Consider the following 17,156-nt stretch of genomic DNA (forward strand, 5'->3'; position numbering starts at 1 on the left):
ATGAGGCTGCTAGTTAGCTATATTTTTTGTTTAGTTTCGGTTAATTCACTGCGGCTAAGCACTACAGAACTTACATATCAACTCAAACACAATTCTGTCAACAGAGACAGTGAGTGTCAGTCATCAAGTGAAGAATATGCATATGTTAAATCAGCCACGAGAATCGGTATGCTTCTGAGGACTACATGCAGACACTGGCAAATGTTTCCAGAATGCTATGCTTTTGAATTTTTCTGAGAATCTTTCAAGTCACCACCAGACAACACAGTGATGAGCTAAATGGGCCATTTCTCATGGAAACTATGTTATACTATTAAATGATAGCATCGGTGCTATTTTCTAATAATCCCTCTTGGTTACTTCTTCTTTTTAGCCTGGTGAACTCAAAGACTGGTTTGTTGGCCGAAGTAATGCCCAGGGAATAGACCTAAACCGAAATTTCCCTGACCTGGATAGAATAGTTTATGTCCATGAGAAAGAAGGAGGTCCAAATAATCACTTACTGAAAAGCCTGAAGAAAGCTGTGGATCAGAACCCAAAGGTAAATAATTGTAGTTTACCATCAACGTTATAGACTGTCATCTGTTCCTCTTCAGAGAGTTCTATATGCCCTTTCAATCAGGGGACTCATCTACATTAATCAAAATATAGTGATTTGAATGCGTTATAAACATGCAACACCAGATGGAGCCAGATAGAACAAAAACCTTTCTATAATGATTTAATTTCTGACTTATTTATAGCGGTTTCTTTCCTGTGTGTAGATCCACCCAGGCATTAAAAAAAGAATCAATCCACGGGTGTTTGAAAATTTAATAAATAAAGCAGAATTGGGACGGAAAGTTGAATTGATTCAAATATTTCAGCACATGATAAACCTTTCTAGATTTCCATAGCATGTTTCTTTCAGATGACTAGTTTTACTCTACAGAGCAAAGACCTTTCCCCCCCTTTTGGTACTCCTCTCCTTTTGTCTATGTGGTTGCAGATGGATATAGACAAATGGCCAGAACCTATGTATAATATGGTTGAGAACAAGGTGAAAACCAAAGGTTGTGCAAAATCCAGAGGAGTATTTTTTTAGGTTTCAACTTGAGGTCTTCTCTGGACCAGGAATGCTGAAAAGGCAAGCAGACAGGATCAGAACTAGGAATTCAAGATAAGATGGACAAGGGCTTCAGGACAGGACATGTTAGTGTTTTTAAGAGCATGATGCTAGAACATCTTTTTAAAGGGCATCCTTTTTTCTTGCTAGTGTAGAGCAGAAGGGCATACTTGACCTCAAATGTATTCTCAACACTTCTTTGTTCATTTGTTTTAGTATTTACGGGCCATTTTGCCATTGGAAGGCCCTCAAAGTGCCTTATGGTACAAACAAATACAGCAAAAGTCCAATGATCGCAATAATAAAACATTAAAAACAGAGAATACAAAGGACAGTAAAGTTAGGTAACAAAGAATATCAAAGAGGCCATAACCAAGCATAAAATTCCTTAAGGCTAAAGGTCTGACAGAATAAAAGTCTAGGCCACCTGATGACATGCTTCTAGAGTGGCATATTTTCTCCCCTACAAATTCAAACTGCTGCTGCTTAGACATTCCCCGGAGATCCAGATCTCTCCTGAATATTCAGTTGGACCCAAGGCCAGAAATGGGTGAAGGCAGCAGGGGAGCTCTGTGGGCTTCTTCACATACACATATTGTGTGACTCTGAGGCAAAAATCCAACAGAGAGTTAAGATGGCTGAAGCCCATTAATGTGTCGTGTTTAGGCAACTTGTGTAATGCACATATTAGTAAACTTGTGTGTTTTAATCTTACATCAGCACCTTTTATTGGTACATCCTGAAGATATAATGTAATTCTAATTTTCAGAAGTCATGGAATTTCACAGGACTCTAAATAAAGCTTATGTGATAGCGCTTGTTATACAGTATTAACCTATTTACTGGCTTTGAAGTGCTGGTGAATAATACATGTTTCTTCTTCAATAGCTTGCACCTGAAACAAAAAGTGTAATTCACTGGATTATGGATATCCCCTTTGTGCTGTCTGCCAACCTCCATGGTGGGGACCTTGTAGCAAACTACCCTTATGATGAGACCCGAACTGGTATGTACAATACACTTGAATGTGCAATCTATTCATTTCAAAGGCATGTGAAATGTGCCATCATTTTGGAGCTATAGAAAGTTCAGTTCCCATAATTCTGCGGCAGTATGTAATGTCTTCAGAAAGTTACAGTATTTCTGCATGCCACTGGCAGCTGATAGAATTACTGATCGCTGCTACAGTGTAAGAGAGTAAGGTTTAGAACAGGGGTAGGCAACCTAAGACTTGGGGGCCGGAACCAGCCCAATCACCTTCTAAATCTGGCCCATGAATGGTCTGGGAATCAGCGTGTTTTTACATGTGTGCTTTTATTTAATATGCATCTCTGGGTTATTTGTGGGGCATAGGAATTTGTTCATTCCCCCCCCTCCAAAACATGGTCCAGCCCCCCTACAAGGTCTGAGGGACAATGGACTGGCCCTCTGCTGAAAAAGTTTGCTGACCCCTGGTTTAGAATTACTGTAGACACCAGAAGTCAGCAGTGTAGGAAAGGTGGCATTCAGCACCCTGCAAGGGTATGGTTGCTTACTAAAAATGAGCCAGTTTAAACTATGGTTTATAAAACTGGCTTGTTTCAACATTAACCACAGGTGAGAGTTTAGACATAATGCTAAACTATGGTTAATTTCTATCTTGGCCACTCTGGGGCACAAGCGAGAGGCTCATGCAAAAAATCATAGTTTATCATTATGGCCAAATCAGGTCTTCTAATAGTCACTCTTTAAACTTTCTGTTACCACAGGCATTGTTTCAGAAAACCTAGCTTTGTTTCTGGATCTATAATTAATAGGGAGCTGCAGCCAATGCTTGTTCTCCGGTGCATATATCTACAGATATATCACATTCACACCCTACATCTTAAGTATCTTTTAAAATATCTCATCTGTAATCTTTATAAAATGTAAATGTGTAAATGTGTCCCTAAATGTTAGTGGCTAAATGACATATGTGAGATGAATGCACTCTGCTTTTGCCCTGTAACTTGAAATGATATCCACAGTATGAAGACTACCCTGTGACCAACTGATCCATGCCATTTTGCATCAATTAAAAATCCTAAAATTAAAATAAAAGTTGTGGAAATAACAATCATCTTATTTCTCTTTGGTGATCATCAGGTAGTTGATCTCACCGTATTTTATTTTTCTTAAGAAATATTTGCAGATTAAAATGCATTATTCTTGCTCAGATAATTTTAACTGCAACGCGGCTGCCTGATTTTTATGTGTAATGTGTCTAGATTTAAATCAATACAAATAAGGACAGTTTTAGCTACCTTTGTTTTTGTATTCATGATTGTTTTATTGTTCTGAGCTCCTTTATTGAACTTGGATTTATTGTTTTAAATGGCTCTGATAATCTTTTAAAAATGGAAAATAGTCTAAAAATGATTTTAAATAAATAAATTAAGTGCATCCAGCCTTTTTCCTATGAGACTTCCCCCACCCCCAATAGTAAATACTTTGGGCAAAAGCAACAGACACAGAACAACATAGAAAAAAATAAGTCTATCTGTTCCTCTACATGTTTTTGGTTTTTTTTTTTTTTAGATATTCATTAAAGTTTCCAGAGTATTACAAAAAGAAAAAAAGAAAAAGAGAAAATACAAAATAAAAACAGTTAAAAACAATTCAATCTTTCCGTATCTTATCTTTCATTTGCTTGTTTCCCAAACCTCCTCACACCTCCCTTTTTTGTATTCCAGTTCAATTTATTGGTTCAGCAAATCCTTTCCCTCTTTGTTTTTATCCTGATCTTTAATCTTAATATATTATAGCTTTAGAATATCACCTGTTAACAATCAATTTTTACATATTCCTAACATTACTGCTAAAAACATGTTTTTGGAGGACTTCCGGGTTGACGCGATCGGCTAATGGCGGATTCCCTCTGAGCTCCGGAGGGAATCGGCTCTGCTGAAGACGGGTCTTGCCGTGCCGGCGACACGGGGACCCTCAGAAACCACAGGCGCAGATGCCTGTGGACTTGGTGACTCAGTGGGCACCTTAAGCGCCCTCCCTGACCCACGAAGAGCCTTTTTAAAGGCTACGGAGAGGGTACGGAGAGTGGCGTGGTGCTGGGAGTAGACCGCTACTTCAGTGGAGCGAAGCCGCGAGCCATGGCCAGAGAGCGTTAACTTTCTTCCCGAAATTTGGACTGGAAACAAAAACCTGTGAGTACAGGGAATTCGGACTTTAAAAATTCCTACCTTTAATTTGGTACGACCGGGGGGATGTGCTAAAGGGAAGTCCGCACCCCCCTATCTACAAACGATCTAAAGCAAGGATCGGAGAACTAAGGTTGAGAGAACAGTGTGTTTTTGATGTTTGATAAAAGCTATTCCAAGAATTTGATAGAAGAAGTTTTTTGTGCTGGAGAGAAGAGAGGAGCGTTAGAAAAATTTGTGTAACCCCCCCCCCCCCGAACCCGGGAGCGTCCTGCGTGTGAGTCCTACGAAAAAGAATAAGGAGTTTGACAGCTGTCAAAGGAGCTGTCAAACGGGTGGACAAAACTAAGAATTGAATTACTTAATATCTCTCTGGACTAAAGGAGTTACATTTTACTAGAAGTGGTTGGAAACAAAGTAATAATAAAAAAAAACAAAGTAACGGATTGTTGGAAAGGAAAATAACTTAACTGGAATCCCCCTAGGGGGGACTTAGTGACATTGCAATGGCTGCAGAGGGAAAATTACTGGCAGAAATTGAAAGAGCCTTTTTTCTCGTGGGAATTTTGCAAGAACAGAGTATGGCTATGAACAAAGAACTCACGACCTTGATCTCTAAAACAAACAACCCTACTGATGGAACAAAGGACTTGACTGGGGAAAAATCTGCAGCTGAATCAGAAGTGACATCTGTGGAATTGATGGAAAAGGAGGAAGGAAGGGAGAAGGTACTGGCAGAAAATGCCAAGCAGAAGTCTATGTTGTCAGAAAATGAAGCAGAAGATTTTTGGATTACAAATCTGGGAAAGGTGAGAAGGATGAGAAAAGCAAAGGAGGAAGTCTCTGGACTTTTTGGAATAATGGATCTGAAAAGAGCAAAGAAATATGATTGGGACTTCCTCTTCTTTTCTGAGTTTGAGTACGGGAGACCTATGGCAGATCTTTGGCAGCAAGTTCTTTTAACTACTTTGGACGCAAGAGAAGGAGATGCGGTTGTGACAGATCACCCTCGAAACCTGAGGTCCAACAAAAAGGACTACCAACAAAACCGACAGAGAGAGACGGACAGAGATTTAAAGGCCTCGGACGTGAGGAATCCGGGCTAGGAACTGTATGGGTGGATAATTATTTGGGAAGGGACGGAAACCGGGGTAGGGGGGGAGGGGGAGAGCAGAAGTTGAAAAATTTTATGACTTTTGTGTTTTGTTATTTTGATTTATATTTTAATATAAAAAAGGGGAAATTTGTGGATGAGAAATTAGGTCGACCTTAGGGAAAGAAAAAAGATTTGATATTAATAAGAGAATGGGATAAGTAAAATGTGACTTAGTTAAAAGAATTAAGTTCAAAAACAACAGATTAGGTTAAGGGAAGGGATAAAAACTTGCTGAACTAACTCTGGAAATTGGGATGTATGGGGGGGGGTGGGGGGAAGTCAGGGAAAGAGGGATAAGAAAGTAAGGATATGAAATTATACGTGTTTTGTCTTTGTCTTTTTTATGTGTGTGTTGTCTTTATAAAATTTGAAAACCCAATACAAATTTATACAAAACAACAACAACAACAACATGTTTTTGGTTTTCTTTCCTCAGGCAGTGCACATGAATACAGCTCCTGCCCAGATGACGCTATTTTCCAAAGCTTAGCTCGAAGCTATTCATCCTTCAATCCCGCCATGTCTGATCCAAACAGGCCACCGTGCCGCAAGAATGACGATGACAGCAGTTTCATAGATGGAACAACCAATGGCGGGGCTTGGTACAGTGTTCCAGGAGGTTTGTGTCAATGCATTATGATACTTCAGAGATTCGTTTATTGTAGAGAATAACAATTATAGTGTATACACAAACACCAACACACGTGAATGGACAGTGGGTCTCAGCAGCAAATCAACTGCTGGTTCCCTTCACTGTAGCTAAAACTTGCAACTTCTAAAAATTTGCCTTCACTTATGTAAGTCTAACTTGGCAAAATGTATTACTGTTCCGTCAACACCTTTGCACATCTCTATAGAGATAAATGTGTCTTCTGAAAGCTCATCTCTCAAATGTGATGAGAGAAGTGGCCCTCTAGGAATAAATGATTTGTGCTCACAACAATCAGTGACAGACATACTGCTATTTCTTGTATCTACTACAAAAGTATCCCAATATGGTAGAGGCTAACCACCAAGTAATTTGGAGGGATAATCCCTGCCACACAAAAAGCTTAATATGTGACCAGAGAGAGGATGTAAGAGGCAGATATAGAATACAGTGGAGGAGAGGGGGAAAACAGCTATGCATATATACCGTAAAACTTGAAAGCTTCTTTGTTCAGTTGTACAGGATGACAAGGTTAAGCAGAATGACAAATTTCAAGAAGAGCAACTTTTCTCAGCACTGCTTGCACCTGTTGAATAAACTATTGAAGACATAGAAGTACCTGGTCACCTTGCATGTATAGATGAATATGAGTGGAAACAGTCAATTTTTCCCTAAGACACATAATAGCCAGACATTGGAGGGTTTTCCTCTGCTTTTAAGCACCCCTGAGCATTGCTAGTCTGTATTCCTAAAAGGGCTCCCAAAGTGCAGGATTAAGGGACTCTAATCTGATTCTCCTGCACAGAAATAGCACCAGCAAGAAGATTACCTTGTCCTGCAGCCAGACTGCATTTTCAGTGCTGATGGATATATTCCTGTACATTAGCTGCTTAAGTCCTATTGAAGTCAATAGGAGCAAAGCAACTTTACAGGCTGCAGGACTGTGGCCTTTGCTTTTAAGGTGTTGTCAGCCTAGTCTGCAACTCTTGCAGCTGTTACTCATTTTAATGAAATTATTATTGTTGGACACACAACGAACATTCGTGGCATAGGTTCTACTATAGCAAATGGAGGCTTTGTATAGCAAATACAAAGGGGAACAAGATGTCCTGCATGCAATGCTGTGACACATTATGAAATTAGCAGACTTTTGTGATGTAGGGCTGACTTAAAAATGTGGAGTTGTAGTCAACTAAGTCCCACTCAGAGTAGATTCAGTAAAAGTAATGACTCTAAGTTAGTCATGTCCATCAGGGGGTCTACTCTAAGAAGGACTAGTCTAGAATACCACCCTCAATGTCTAAGGCTGTAATCCTAACCCTACTTACCTGGGAGTAAGCCCCACTGAAGCCCCCAATAAGTCTTAATTCTGAGTAGGCATGGTTAGGATTTCACTGTCATTTGCATTACACATTCATCTCAGCATTTATGCAAAATGTATTTACAGTGAATTGCATCAACACCATATTTTTCTTAAGCTTTATTTGTTTTTTAAATGGAGCACCATTGATTTGTTTGTTTGTTTGTTTATTTATTTATTTAATTTATTCACCCGGAGGTTTCAGGGCAGTTCACAGATAAGATCAACAAAAAAACCACAATATATATAATCAAAATAAAAGCAACAACCCAGTAACAGCGTTTAACAGTTTTTATTGTGAGAATAACCTTCTGGTACACTCCCTAGAATTTGCTGGAGATATCAATCTTAAAGTGTCACAGAGTATTTAGTTGCCACATTTAAAATATTTGGTATATATGAAAAACAAAATGTAGCCAAAATCTGGAGACTTGAATGCACGGTTGTCAAGTTGGACATCACTGACAATCTTTTCAAGGAAGCCCCGCCCCCTAAACTCAGGCTTACTTTCGTTTGTCTCCTGTTCTCAACCCTGATGATAAGAGAGTACCTACATTCAGGTCTACACCTCACCATTCAGGTGATCAGTGCTGACTATGGTGAGCTCTATGTAGGGCATTCCAACTATGTCGGCATTAGAACATTCTGTATATTTAGTTCTTGATCCAGAAGGAGATGCATGTACAGAAGCCTGCTCCTATTCATTCATTCATTCATTCATTCATTCATTCATTCATTCACTCACTCACTCACGCATCACCTCACTCCTTCCTTCCTTTTTCATTGGTGAGCATATGTCTTTGATTGGTTCATAATGTCTTAAACATGTGCAGCTGGTAATGTGTACTGTCGACACACATTTTAACATTGGCTCCAACATTTTAAAGTCTCCTCCACATCATTAGCACTGGTACATTGCCTTTGGTTTTTCTTTTTGGTGAATTGCAGGATTAGGAAGAAACCCCTGTTTCAAATTATTTCTTGAAGCTTCATTGACTGTGCCACTATCTGTCATTTGCATGTTTTATTGTACACATAATAACATGTTTCCTTGTTCATCTGGAATTAATTGAACTATACCTGGAAACTGTTTTTTTGGCTTCCGAAAATGGAACTTTTGGAGCCAAATGTATCCCAGTGGAATATACGCACCAGATGCAATATTAGGCTTCATACAATCATTACACAGAGCTGTGACTGCCAAGATATTCATTACACGAAGTTAGCCATTTCGGCGCATTATGTATCTGACTTGAGTTCAAGAATCACATATTGAGTGAATTGTTAGCTGCCCAGGGAGTTTTATATACTAAAGGGCAGTGTGAATACTTCAAGCAAATAAGAAATAAACGTTAGCCCTGATTCTCCTATATTATACATCTGCGTATCTCTGGGTGGCCTTTAGCTAATTTACATTAATTTGAGAGGACAACATTTCTGAAAACTTTGACGCCATGGAGAAAACCATTCTTAAAATTGAAAAAACAACAACAACAACCCTGAAATATATGTGTGAGACTTTTAAAAACAGATTATAGGGCTGGAGACCTGCTTTCGAGATTATACAGAGACATCTTTTAAGTCCTGTTTTCATTGCATAGAACTCAATGCTTGTCCAAATGTCAACCTGTCTGTATGCTTATAATGCAGGCATGCAGGACTTCAACTACCTCAGCAGCAATTGTTTTGAAATCACTGTGGAGCTTAGCTGTGAAAAATTCCCTCCAGAGGAAACACTGAAGAGTTACTGGGAGGACAACAAGAATTCACTTATCAATTATATTGAGCAGGTAAGAGAGAAGTAGGAAGGGCAAGTCATGGCATGAGTGGGGCAGGAACCAACCCCTGATTAGTTTTATCCAATTGTTCATCAATAGTTAAACCGTCTTCTGCTTAGTTGTACTCCATATGCTCAGACTGGGGATTTAATCACATATTGATTTATGTTCAAACCACTTCAAAACATGATTATGAACCTAACCACATGAGGCTACCTTTTTACATGAAAGCTTAACCCCACAGTAGAATGGCAAGGAAAGATTACCATGTGATCATGGTTTTCTCTCAGAAACAATTGCATAAATTCTCCCCCTGCTTGGGGATTTGAGAATAGAATGTGTTCTTGCACTGAAATGTCAGTCCTGTTTACAAAAGATTTATTAAAAGTTGGTAACTTTTAGCTGAGAGCACTAGTTTTCCGAATCACCACCACTGTATTACAGGTCACACAAAAGGCCCATTCAGGCTTTCTAATCCGTCACACAACTGCAATAGCAAGAGAGGGAATGAGTGTACATGCTCTTCCATAAGTTAGAGACAGGTATCTGAATTGGGGAGTCTGCTATACTCATGTATCCTCCCCAGGCAGTGAGAGTCCTTGGGAGATCCGGACTCCAAATTGTATGGGAGCTTAATCTGTTCAAAAGTTTACCTACTTCAGTAGCTATTCCTCTGCCTTGTGGAGGGAAGTGGGGTGAAGCTAGAGCTTTGGCCTTGTTGCATGAGGAATCTGAATGCCTGACCAGGTCTAATGCATCAGATCCCTCAGAATATCTGCTATTATTTCTAAAAAGTGCCTAATGGTTGTCAATTGTACTGTTCCCGAGTATGGTCATCTCACTGTGGTGGGAAAAGTATACAGGGTGGCATCTGACCAAGTCAGAGTAGTCTCATTTAAATTAATTGCCTTAGGGTCTACTCTGCATACTACTTAGATGCGGTCTATAAAGACTAACAACACAGTAAGGTAAAAAGGTAGAGGACCCCTGGACGGTTAAGTCCAGTCAAAGGCGACTATGGGGTTGCAGTGCTCATCTCGCTTCAGGCCAAAGGAGCCAGCGTTTGTCCATAGACAGCTTTCCAGGACATGTGGCCAGCATGACTAAACCACTTCTGGCACAATGGAACACCGTGACGGAAGCCAGAGTGCATGGAAACACCGTTTACTTTTCCGCCGCAGTGGTACCTATTTATCTACTTGCACTGGTGTGCTTTTGAACTGCTAGGTTGGCAGAAGCTGGGAAAGAGAAATGGGAGCTCACCCGGTCAGGGGGATTCGAACCACCGACCTTCTGATCGGCAAGCCCAAGAGGCTCAGTGGTTTAGACCACAGCTCCACCCGCAACACAGTGCCATGCAGGTGCACTCAGAAACAAATCTTGTTGCCCTGTGAGGCTTACTCACCAAGAGTATCTGCATAGGAATTGCAATTTAAATGTCTTATTGTTCTTGCAACAGGATATGCTTACTCGCTGTAACTATGAGAAGTAATAGATTGTAAAACTGCAAGGATGAACACTTCCCAGTATGGACATCATAATTGCATATTACAGGATTTGATTAGAGATCAATCACAGCACTGTAATCAGCACCCAGAAACCTTCTGTTTCGTAAATAGTTTCTCAAAGGGGAAAAAAAATCCATATAGAAAAATTATTGGTTTGTTACGCTTTGTCATTTAATCCCAAACTAGAGGAAATTCTGTAACTGGTACTATGATGCACTCAGTGTAGTTTACGAGTAAAACTAGAGACGAATAAAAACACATTTAAAACTAGTTTTTCTAGGGAGGAAATGCCCAGTTTGCCAAATAAAATATTCCCAAGGACTGACTCATTCAGTCATGCCTATTTAATTCTTTGTAAAATGTATACAGAGGGCATTGCAGGCTTTCACCCTTCACTACAAGATAACTTTGTTAACTGTTAGGCACTTACTGTTTCACATAGAATCATCTGCAAAGATTCTGCAAACCAGAATGGCCTTATGTAGACAATATGTTTTTATTTTGTTTTGCTGCTGCAAAGTTACCTTCTGTGTTTCTGGAGTTTATGAACTTCCAGCTAGTGGAGAAGGTGTCCCAACATAAGACGTGTCATGCCTGGACCCAAAGTCCTGCACTCTTTTGTTTGGAAGCCCCTGGTTAAAAGCCCAGCCATTAATGCACCAAATGGCCTTAGTCAAGCCACTGGCTGCATTCAGATAACCATATCTCAGCTTAATTGAGTAAGCCAAAGTATGAATGACCCTTTTGCTCGCACATACAGCCACTTCACTCAAGGACGTCTCTATTTAACCATAGTTTCCTGATTTGTCCATACCATAAAACAAGGATTAACCACTTTGGAACAAGCCAGGGTATAAACCTGCAGTTTTGAAGGGGTGTCTCTGACTGAATGCACCATATTTAACATGAGGGCAATATTGGCCTGCTTCACAGGGCTCAAAAGATTATTTAACAGATGTAACAGAGAGCACATAAGAAAATACAGACCATTGATAACAAAGAAATTTTTTTCCCAGATCCATCGTGGGGTGAAAGGATTTGTTAGAGATCTTCAGGGCAATCCCATTGCTAATGCCACCATTTCTGTAGAGGGACTAAACCATGATATTACTTCAGGTAAGTTATGTCATATGTGATACATTTAAACAGGTGATGGCAGGGGCTTATATAATGGGTGCATGTCAAGAATAGAATCACATTCTCTCTCCCCACCACTCCCAATCCCATATATACTATTAGTGAAACTCAGAACAGCTCCCACGGCTCCTGCCTCTTTCAAGACGTTGAGGCATCTGAGCTCCAACTCCGGCGCCAACAGGATGTTCGCCAGAACCCCGCCTTTTGCTTCCTTGATTGACGCCTTTCCCTGACCCTCGTTAACCTATGAGCACGGGGAGGTTCTGGCTGACGTCCTACCTCTTCCTCTGACAAATCATTCCCTGCCCCCCTGTGTTATTGTTAGAGACTGCTTATCAGCGACTCGGCCTCTCTCCAGCCTCCTTTCGCTTTCATAAGAATTTATCTCTTCTTCTCCTGCTAAGGAGGAAGGGGGCTGCTGGTGACTGGTTTCAAACTGCTGAGAAGGAAGCAAAACTACTTCTTCCTCCACTGACTCCCTGTTCCTCTCATCGTCGCGCTGGGGAGCCCTGTCCCTGACATGCAGTAAAGAAACCAAAGTAGACCCTGCATATCTGAAGGTTGCCCCTGCTGGTTCTAGAATCTTTCTGAAAGTGGTAACATACTGCTTTTTCCACAGCTAAGGATGGTGATTACTGGAGATTGCTCGTACCTGGAAACTATAAAGTGACTGGGTCTGCACCAGGTTATCTAGCAATAACTAAAAAAGTGGCTGTTCCCTTCAGTCCTGCCATTAGGGTAAGTACCGCCTCCTTGGCGTAGCCTTGTATTGCATGCCAGTGACTTCATATTGGTTACATGTATATTGTGCAATAATACGATGCCCACAAGGTAACCTCATAGGCTCTGTGTGTAATATTCAGGGCCTTTTAACATTCCTGAGCATAGAAGGTGAACATTTGACGTGTTATTATTTATTCAATTTATATCCCGTCATTCCTCTTAAATTGGAGAAAGCATCTTTATGTTTCTTCAGAAGTAAGACCCACTGTGTTCAGGGAAGTTTGCTTTCAAGTTAACAGGCATAAGACTGCAGCCCCTACCATGAAAGCCATTTCATCGATTTCTGAGGTCCTAAATTTCAGGATGTTACTTCAATTTAAAAGTCCAATGTTCATAAAAAATCTTGTTTTTTATTTTATTATTTTTCTCATGCCTAGGTTGATTTTGACCTGGAATCGCTGTCTGAAAGAAAAGAAGAAGAAAAGGAAGAGTTAATGGAATGGTGGAAGATGATGTCAGAAACTTTAAATTTCTAAGCAGAAGCTCTGAATTTACAGCTTTTAATCTATTACGTGTTGACTTAGTATACTGTACTGTGGAAAGTCCCTATATTTTAGATTTTGTGTAGCTCACAATATTTAACTTGAGTTTTTTGAGTATTTTTTTTAAAAAATCAGTAATCTGCTCTACATAAAAACAAATTGCTAGATATTTCCATGCCATTGTTTGCAATCCTACATATTCAACATAGGGGAAGAATATCTGAATGAATGTCTCATCTACCTAACTTGAATACAAATCCTGAATGTGTAGGGTAAGCACAATGATAATAATACTAAACACACTATAGTAATTAGCAGTCACTTACAACTTCTGCTGCTGATATGCGGCAGTGCAGGTGAGCAGATGATGTTTTCTAATGTCTCATGAAATAATGGCACTGCAAATGTATGCAGTAAAAGCTTGGTGTTGTAAGTAATGCTTTACTACAATTAAAGTTTGTTTATGTCTCTGTGGAAGAGCCATGTAAAATAAGTATAATGACTTGGGTTTCATCTACTCACATGGAAATAACTTTCATCATTCTTATTTAAAAGTGAAGAGGAATAGTACAACTTTTTCCCTTACTCTGTCCAATAATGTTCCCAAGTAACTTGGTAATCAGATTAAAATTTCTGGATGGATAAAGAATAACCCTATAGTGACTGCATGTTGTTTTCTCTGCTTGCAGTGTATTCTGCTATCCCATTTGTCAGCAGTTGTTTGTGTATTAAGTAGACATGAGTTGCATGAAATGATGTCTGTATAATTTGCAAAAAGAGCAAAATACTAACCCAAAAGCTGCCTGACCCACTGGACTGGAAATTCAGTACGTGGCATGTGCTCCTAAAAGCCCAACCCCAAACAAATTTACTCAAAAGCACCAAGTTTAGTGGGACATGCTTCTCATAAGCTGAAATGAATAGTTTGGATTCTAAGGGTGTGTCTACTCAAATGAGTTTGCAGATGATCAGTATTTTGCAGGTCAATGCTTGCAGTTCAGGGGAGCAATCCCTGTTTTGATCAGTGTTGGTCCACACAAACAAGCCAGATTGAGATATAACCCAAAGCCAACAACTTGCCATAACAGACTGGTAGGTCAGTATCTGCAACAGCAACCATAGCAACCATGATGGTTTCTGTGCTGCACTTCCCAGTATATCACATCTGAAGTGCTCTTAGTGAAACAGATGGCATTGTTAATGAGGAACATGGGGCGGGGGGCGCTATACATTGGACCATACTTCAAATCCTTGAAAACCTCTATCTGGCTAAAGAGACAACAATGAGCTTTCAGAGCTTCAATTAATATTTAAGAACTGTACTGCAACAAAGAAACACGCTGTGTGGGATCAAGCAATCATTTTGTTTCCCTAACAATGTGCCTCTATCAACATATCCCACTAGTTTGTATATAACTCACTATAAAACAACCCAAATATGAGAAACAATAAATGCAAATACATTTTAATCATGAAAATAAGCATATTGTGTTCAAACACAGCTGGAGAAATTATTTTGACATTTATTGCAAAAGATCTTGACACCTGGTGAGTGGTAATGAAGATGCTATGAATTTGAAGCTCGTTAGTCATTGTACTTAACTCTACTAATTTCCCCATTTTGAAGCAAAGCCAGAAAATGCAGCCATGCTCCTGTCGTGCAGCTGTATAGTAGACTCTGTGTCTAATGCTAGCACAGATGTTACATCCTGCTGAACCTCAAAATGGGTTTCTAGTCTAACTTATAACATGTGTATATAATATATTCTTTTCATGTTGAAGTAATGAAACATGACTGTCTTATAAATTGTCTCTTTGGTTTTCCTTTGGTACTAACTGTACCAAAAGATTTTTAAATGGCAGACCACTTTGCTATGAGAATCCATGGAGACAAAGAGGCAATAACTCAATGCTAAACAACTTTCTTTCCACGGAGTGGGTTCCAATTTCATTCCCTGTCGCCTCCTGTTATAGTATATCACCTAGCAAGGTGACCTCTTCCTGTGAACCTGGAGGGCCACTGTGAGTCATTGTCCCAGTTTGCTCAACTTCTGAAGCATGGTGACTTGGACAAAACATAGGTTCACTTTCCACAAAATGTGCCTTGTCATTATATATACACAACATCATGGTTTAAAGCAAACAACAGTTAAGCATGCCAGCTTCATAAACCCTGGTTTGAACTCTGATGAAAGTTTCTTTTAGAAACACAGGAATAGCTTGCTGGATGAGGCCAGTGGTCCACCTATTCCAGCATGCTGTTCTCACAGTTGCCAACCAAATGCTTATAGGAAACCTGGAAGCAAGACCCATGTTCAACAACCATCTCCCCTCCTGTAGTTTCTAGCAGCCGGTATTCAGAAGCTTATTGCCTCCAATAGTGAAGACAGTTTTAAACAATGACCTCTCATTTATACCTAATGCTGCTCCAGAATTCCTTGAAAGAAAAATTGAACTGAAAAGTTTTCTCCCAGCTGCATGGGAGGAGATGGGGTTAGGGAGTGCATAAAGTCAAAATTCAGTGGCTCATTCCTGCTTGTTTACATGGTACTGAACCATTGGTTGTGCATCATGTATGAATTTGGCCAGGGTGGACAGCACTGGTCTAGATGTGCCACTGGCCTTTGAGCCCTTCCAGAAGGCCTTTTTATTATTGTGCATTCATGATGATTTGTGTTCAAGATGGCATAGGGCTGGTTATACACAACCCCACTTTCAATGCTCTTTGCGCCCGCAAATGTTTCAGGACAGATGTACTGCTTCGTTTCCTGTCAGTGCGCAGCCCATAGCTTCCTGCTTAAATCTTGTTACAGATAGGTAGCCGTGTTGGTCTGCCATAGTCAAAACAAAAAAATTCCTTCCAGTAGCACCTTAAAGACCAACTAAGTTAGTTCTTGGTATGAGCTTTCGTGTGCATGCATGAAATGTATCCGAAGAAGTGTGCATGCACACGAAAGCTCATACCAAGAACTAACTTAGTTGGTCTTTAAGGTGCTACTGGAAGGAATTTTTTTGTTTTGCTTAAATCTTGTGACTTTTCATAGCACAAGAGTTCAGGTGAGTGGGTGTTGTCCCACTTTTGCTTATTTATTTATAAAAGCATTTCTTTATTGCCATATGAGGGGGGGAAATCAGGGCTGTGTACAATGGCAAAACATAAAACACCATCAAAACAATGCAAATGGTTGTGCTAAAGCTGGAGACTGCCCCTTCAAGATGGTAATAATGCCATATCATTGGGGGGCCACTGCAGAACAATCCATAATGCAGAATGATGTGTGAATGGTTCAGTATAAATCCTCCATTAATACACTATTATTGCATCAATGAAATGTTTCAGAATACACTGCAAAAAAAGAAAAAAAGAAAAACTAGAACCCACACCAGTCTATAGGGAGTCCATTCTTTTGCTTCCGGTCCTTGCACTCTTTTCAACAAGGTTGCCAAGGTAACAGGAGGAAGAGCTGAGCTGCTGCCATCATAAAGTGTGCTTGGGAGATGGTATCTCAAGAGTCCACAAGCAGCTGGGCTGATATGTGCAGGTCCCTGAAATATTGAGGGCATTTCTACATGGTGACCATGTCTAACAGGAACAAAAACCACAATGAGCATATATAACTGTACAAATATTGGATTGAATGAGGAATGATCCGCTGCAATCACTTGAAATTCTGGTTCAGTGCATTTCTTGCATGGTCTATTCAGGAAAATGCCACCGTTCCTCCTAACCCTACCTGCTTTTGAAGACCGGAGTGAGAATGAAGACAGCTGAAACAATAGTAGCCACATCAATGACTGGCACCGGTGCAGGCAGCATATGCAACCCTGCCCTGCCCTTCTCCTCTGATGCTTAGCATAGCCTGAGGCTTATAGTGAGTGAGCCACTATGTATTTCCTGAATGGCATCAGCTACAAACACAAGTTCCTTAATGAAAAACAAAGTTACGAAAAACAAAATAAAATGCAGAATTGGAGTGAAGGCCTTTGATCAGGCTTATTTTTCATTTCTCTAGTGTGGGGATGGG

At 40.0% G+C, this 17,156-nt stretch overlaps 1 protein-coding gene across 1 annotated transcript in view; it reads left to right on the forward strand.

The window, feature by feature from the left end:
* CPE (carboxypeptidase E) overlaps positions 1–13,783 on the forward strand; it is a 69,489-nt gene extending 55,706 nt beyond the window's left edge. Inside the window, exons 3-9 of the mRNA XM_028744324.2 lie at positions 374–541; positions 1,994–2,111; positions 5,871–6,053; positions 9,094–9,233; positions 11,746–11,845; positions 12,486–12,604; positions 13,027–13,783. Coding sequence (XP_028600157.2) covers positions 374–541; positions 1,994–2,111; positions 5,871–6,053; positions 9,094–9,233; positions 11,746–11,845; positions 12,486–12,604; positions 13,027–13,125 — 927 coding nt within the window. The 3' untranslated portion in view covers positions 13,126–13,783. The remainder of the gene's footprint in view (positions 1–373; positions 542–1,993; positions 2,112–5,870; positions 6,054–9,093; positions 9,234–11,745; positions 11,846–12,485; positions 12,605–13,026) is intronic.
* Positions 13,784–17,156: the final 3,373 nt, after the last annotated feature.

This window comes from Podarcis muralis, chromosome 9, assembly GCF_964188315.1.
Source record: "Podarcis muralis chromosome 9, rPodMur119.hap1.1, whole genome shotgun sequence".
Lineage (NCBI taxonomy): Eukaryota > Metazoa > Chordata > Lepidosauria > Squamata > Lacertidae > Podarcis > Podarcis muralis.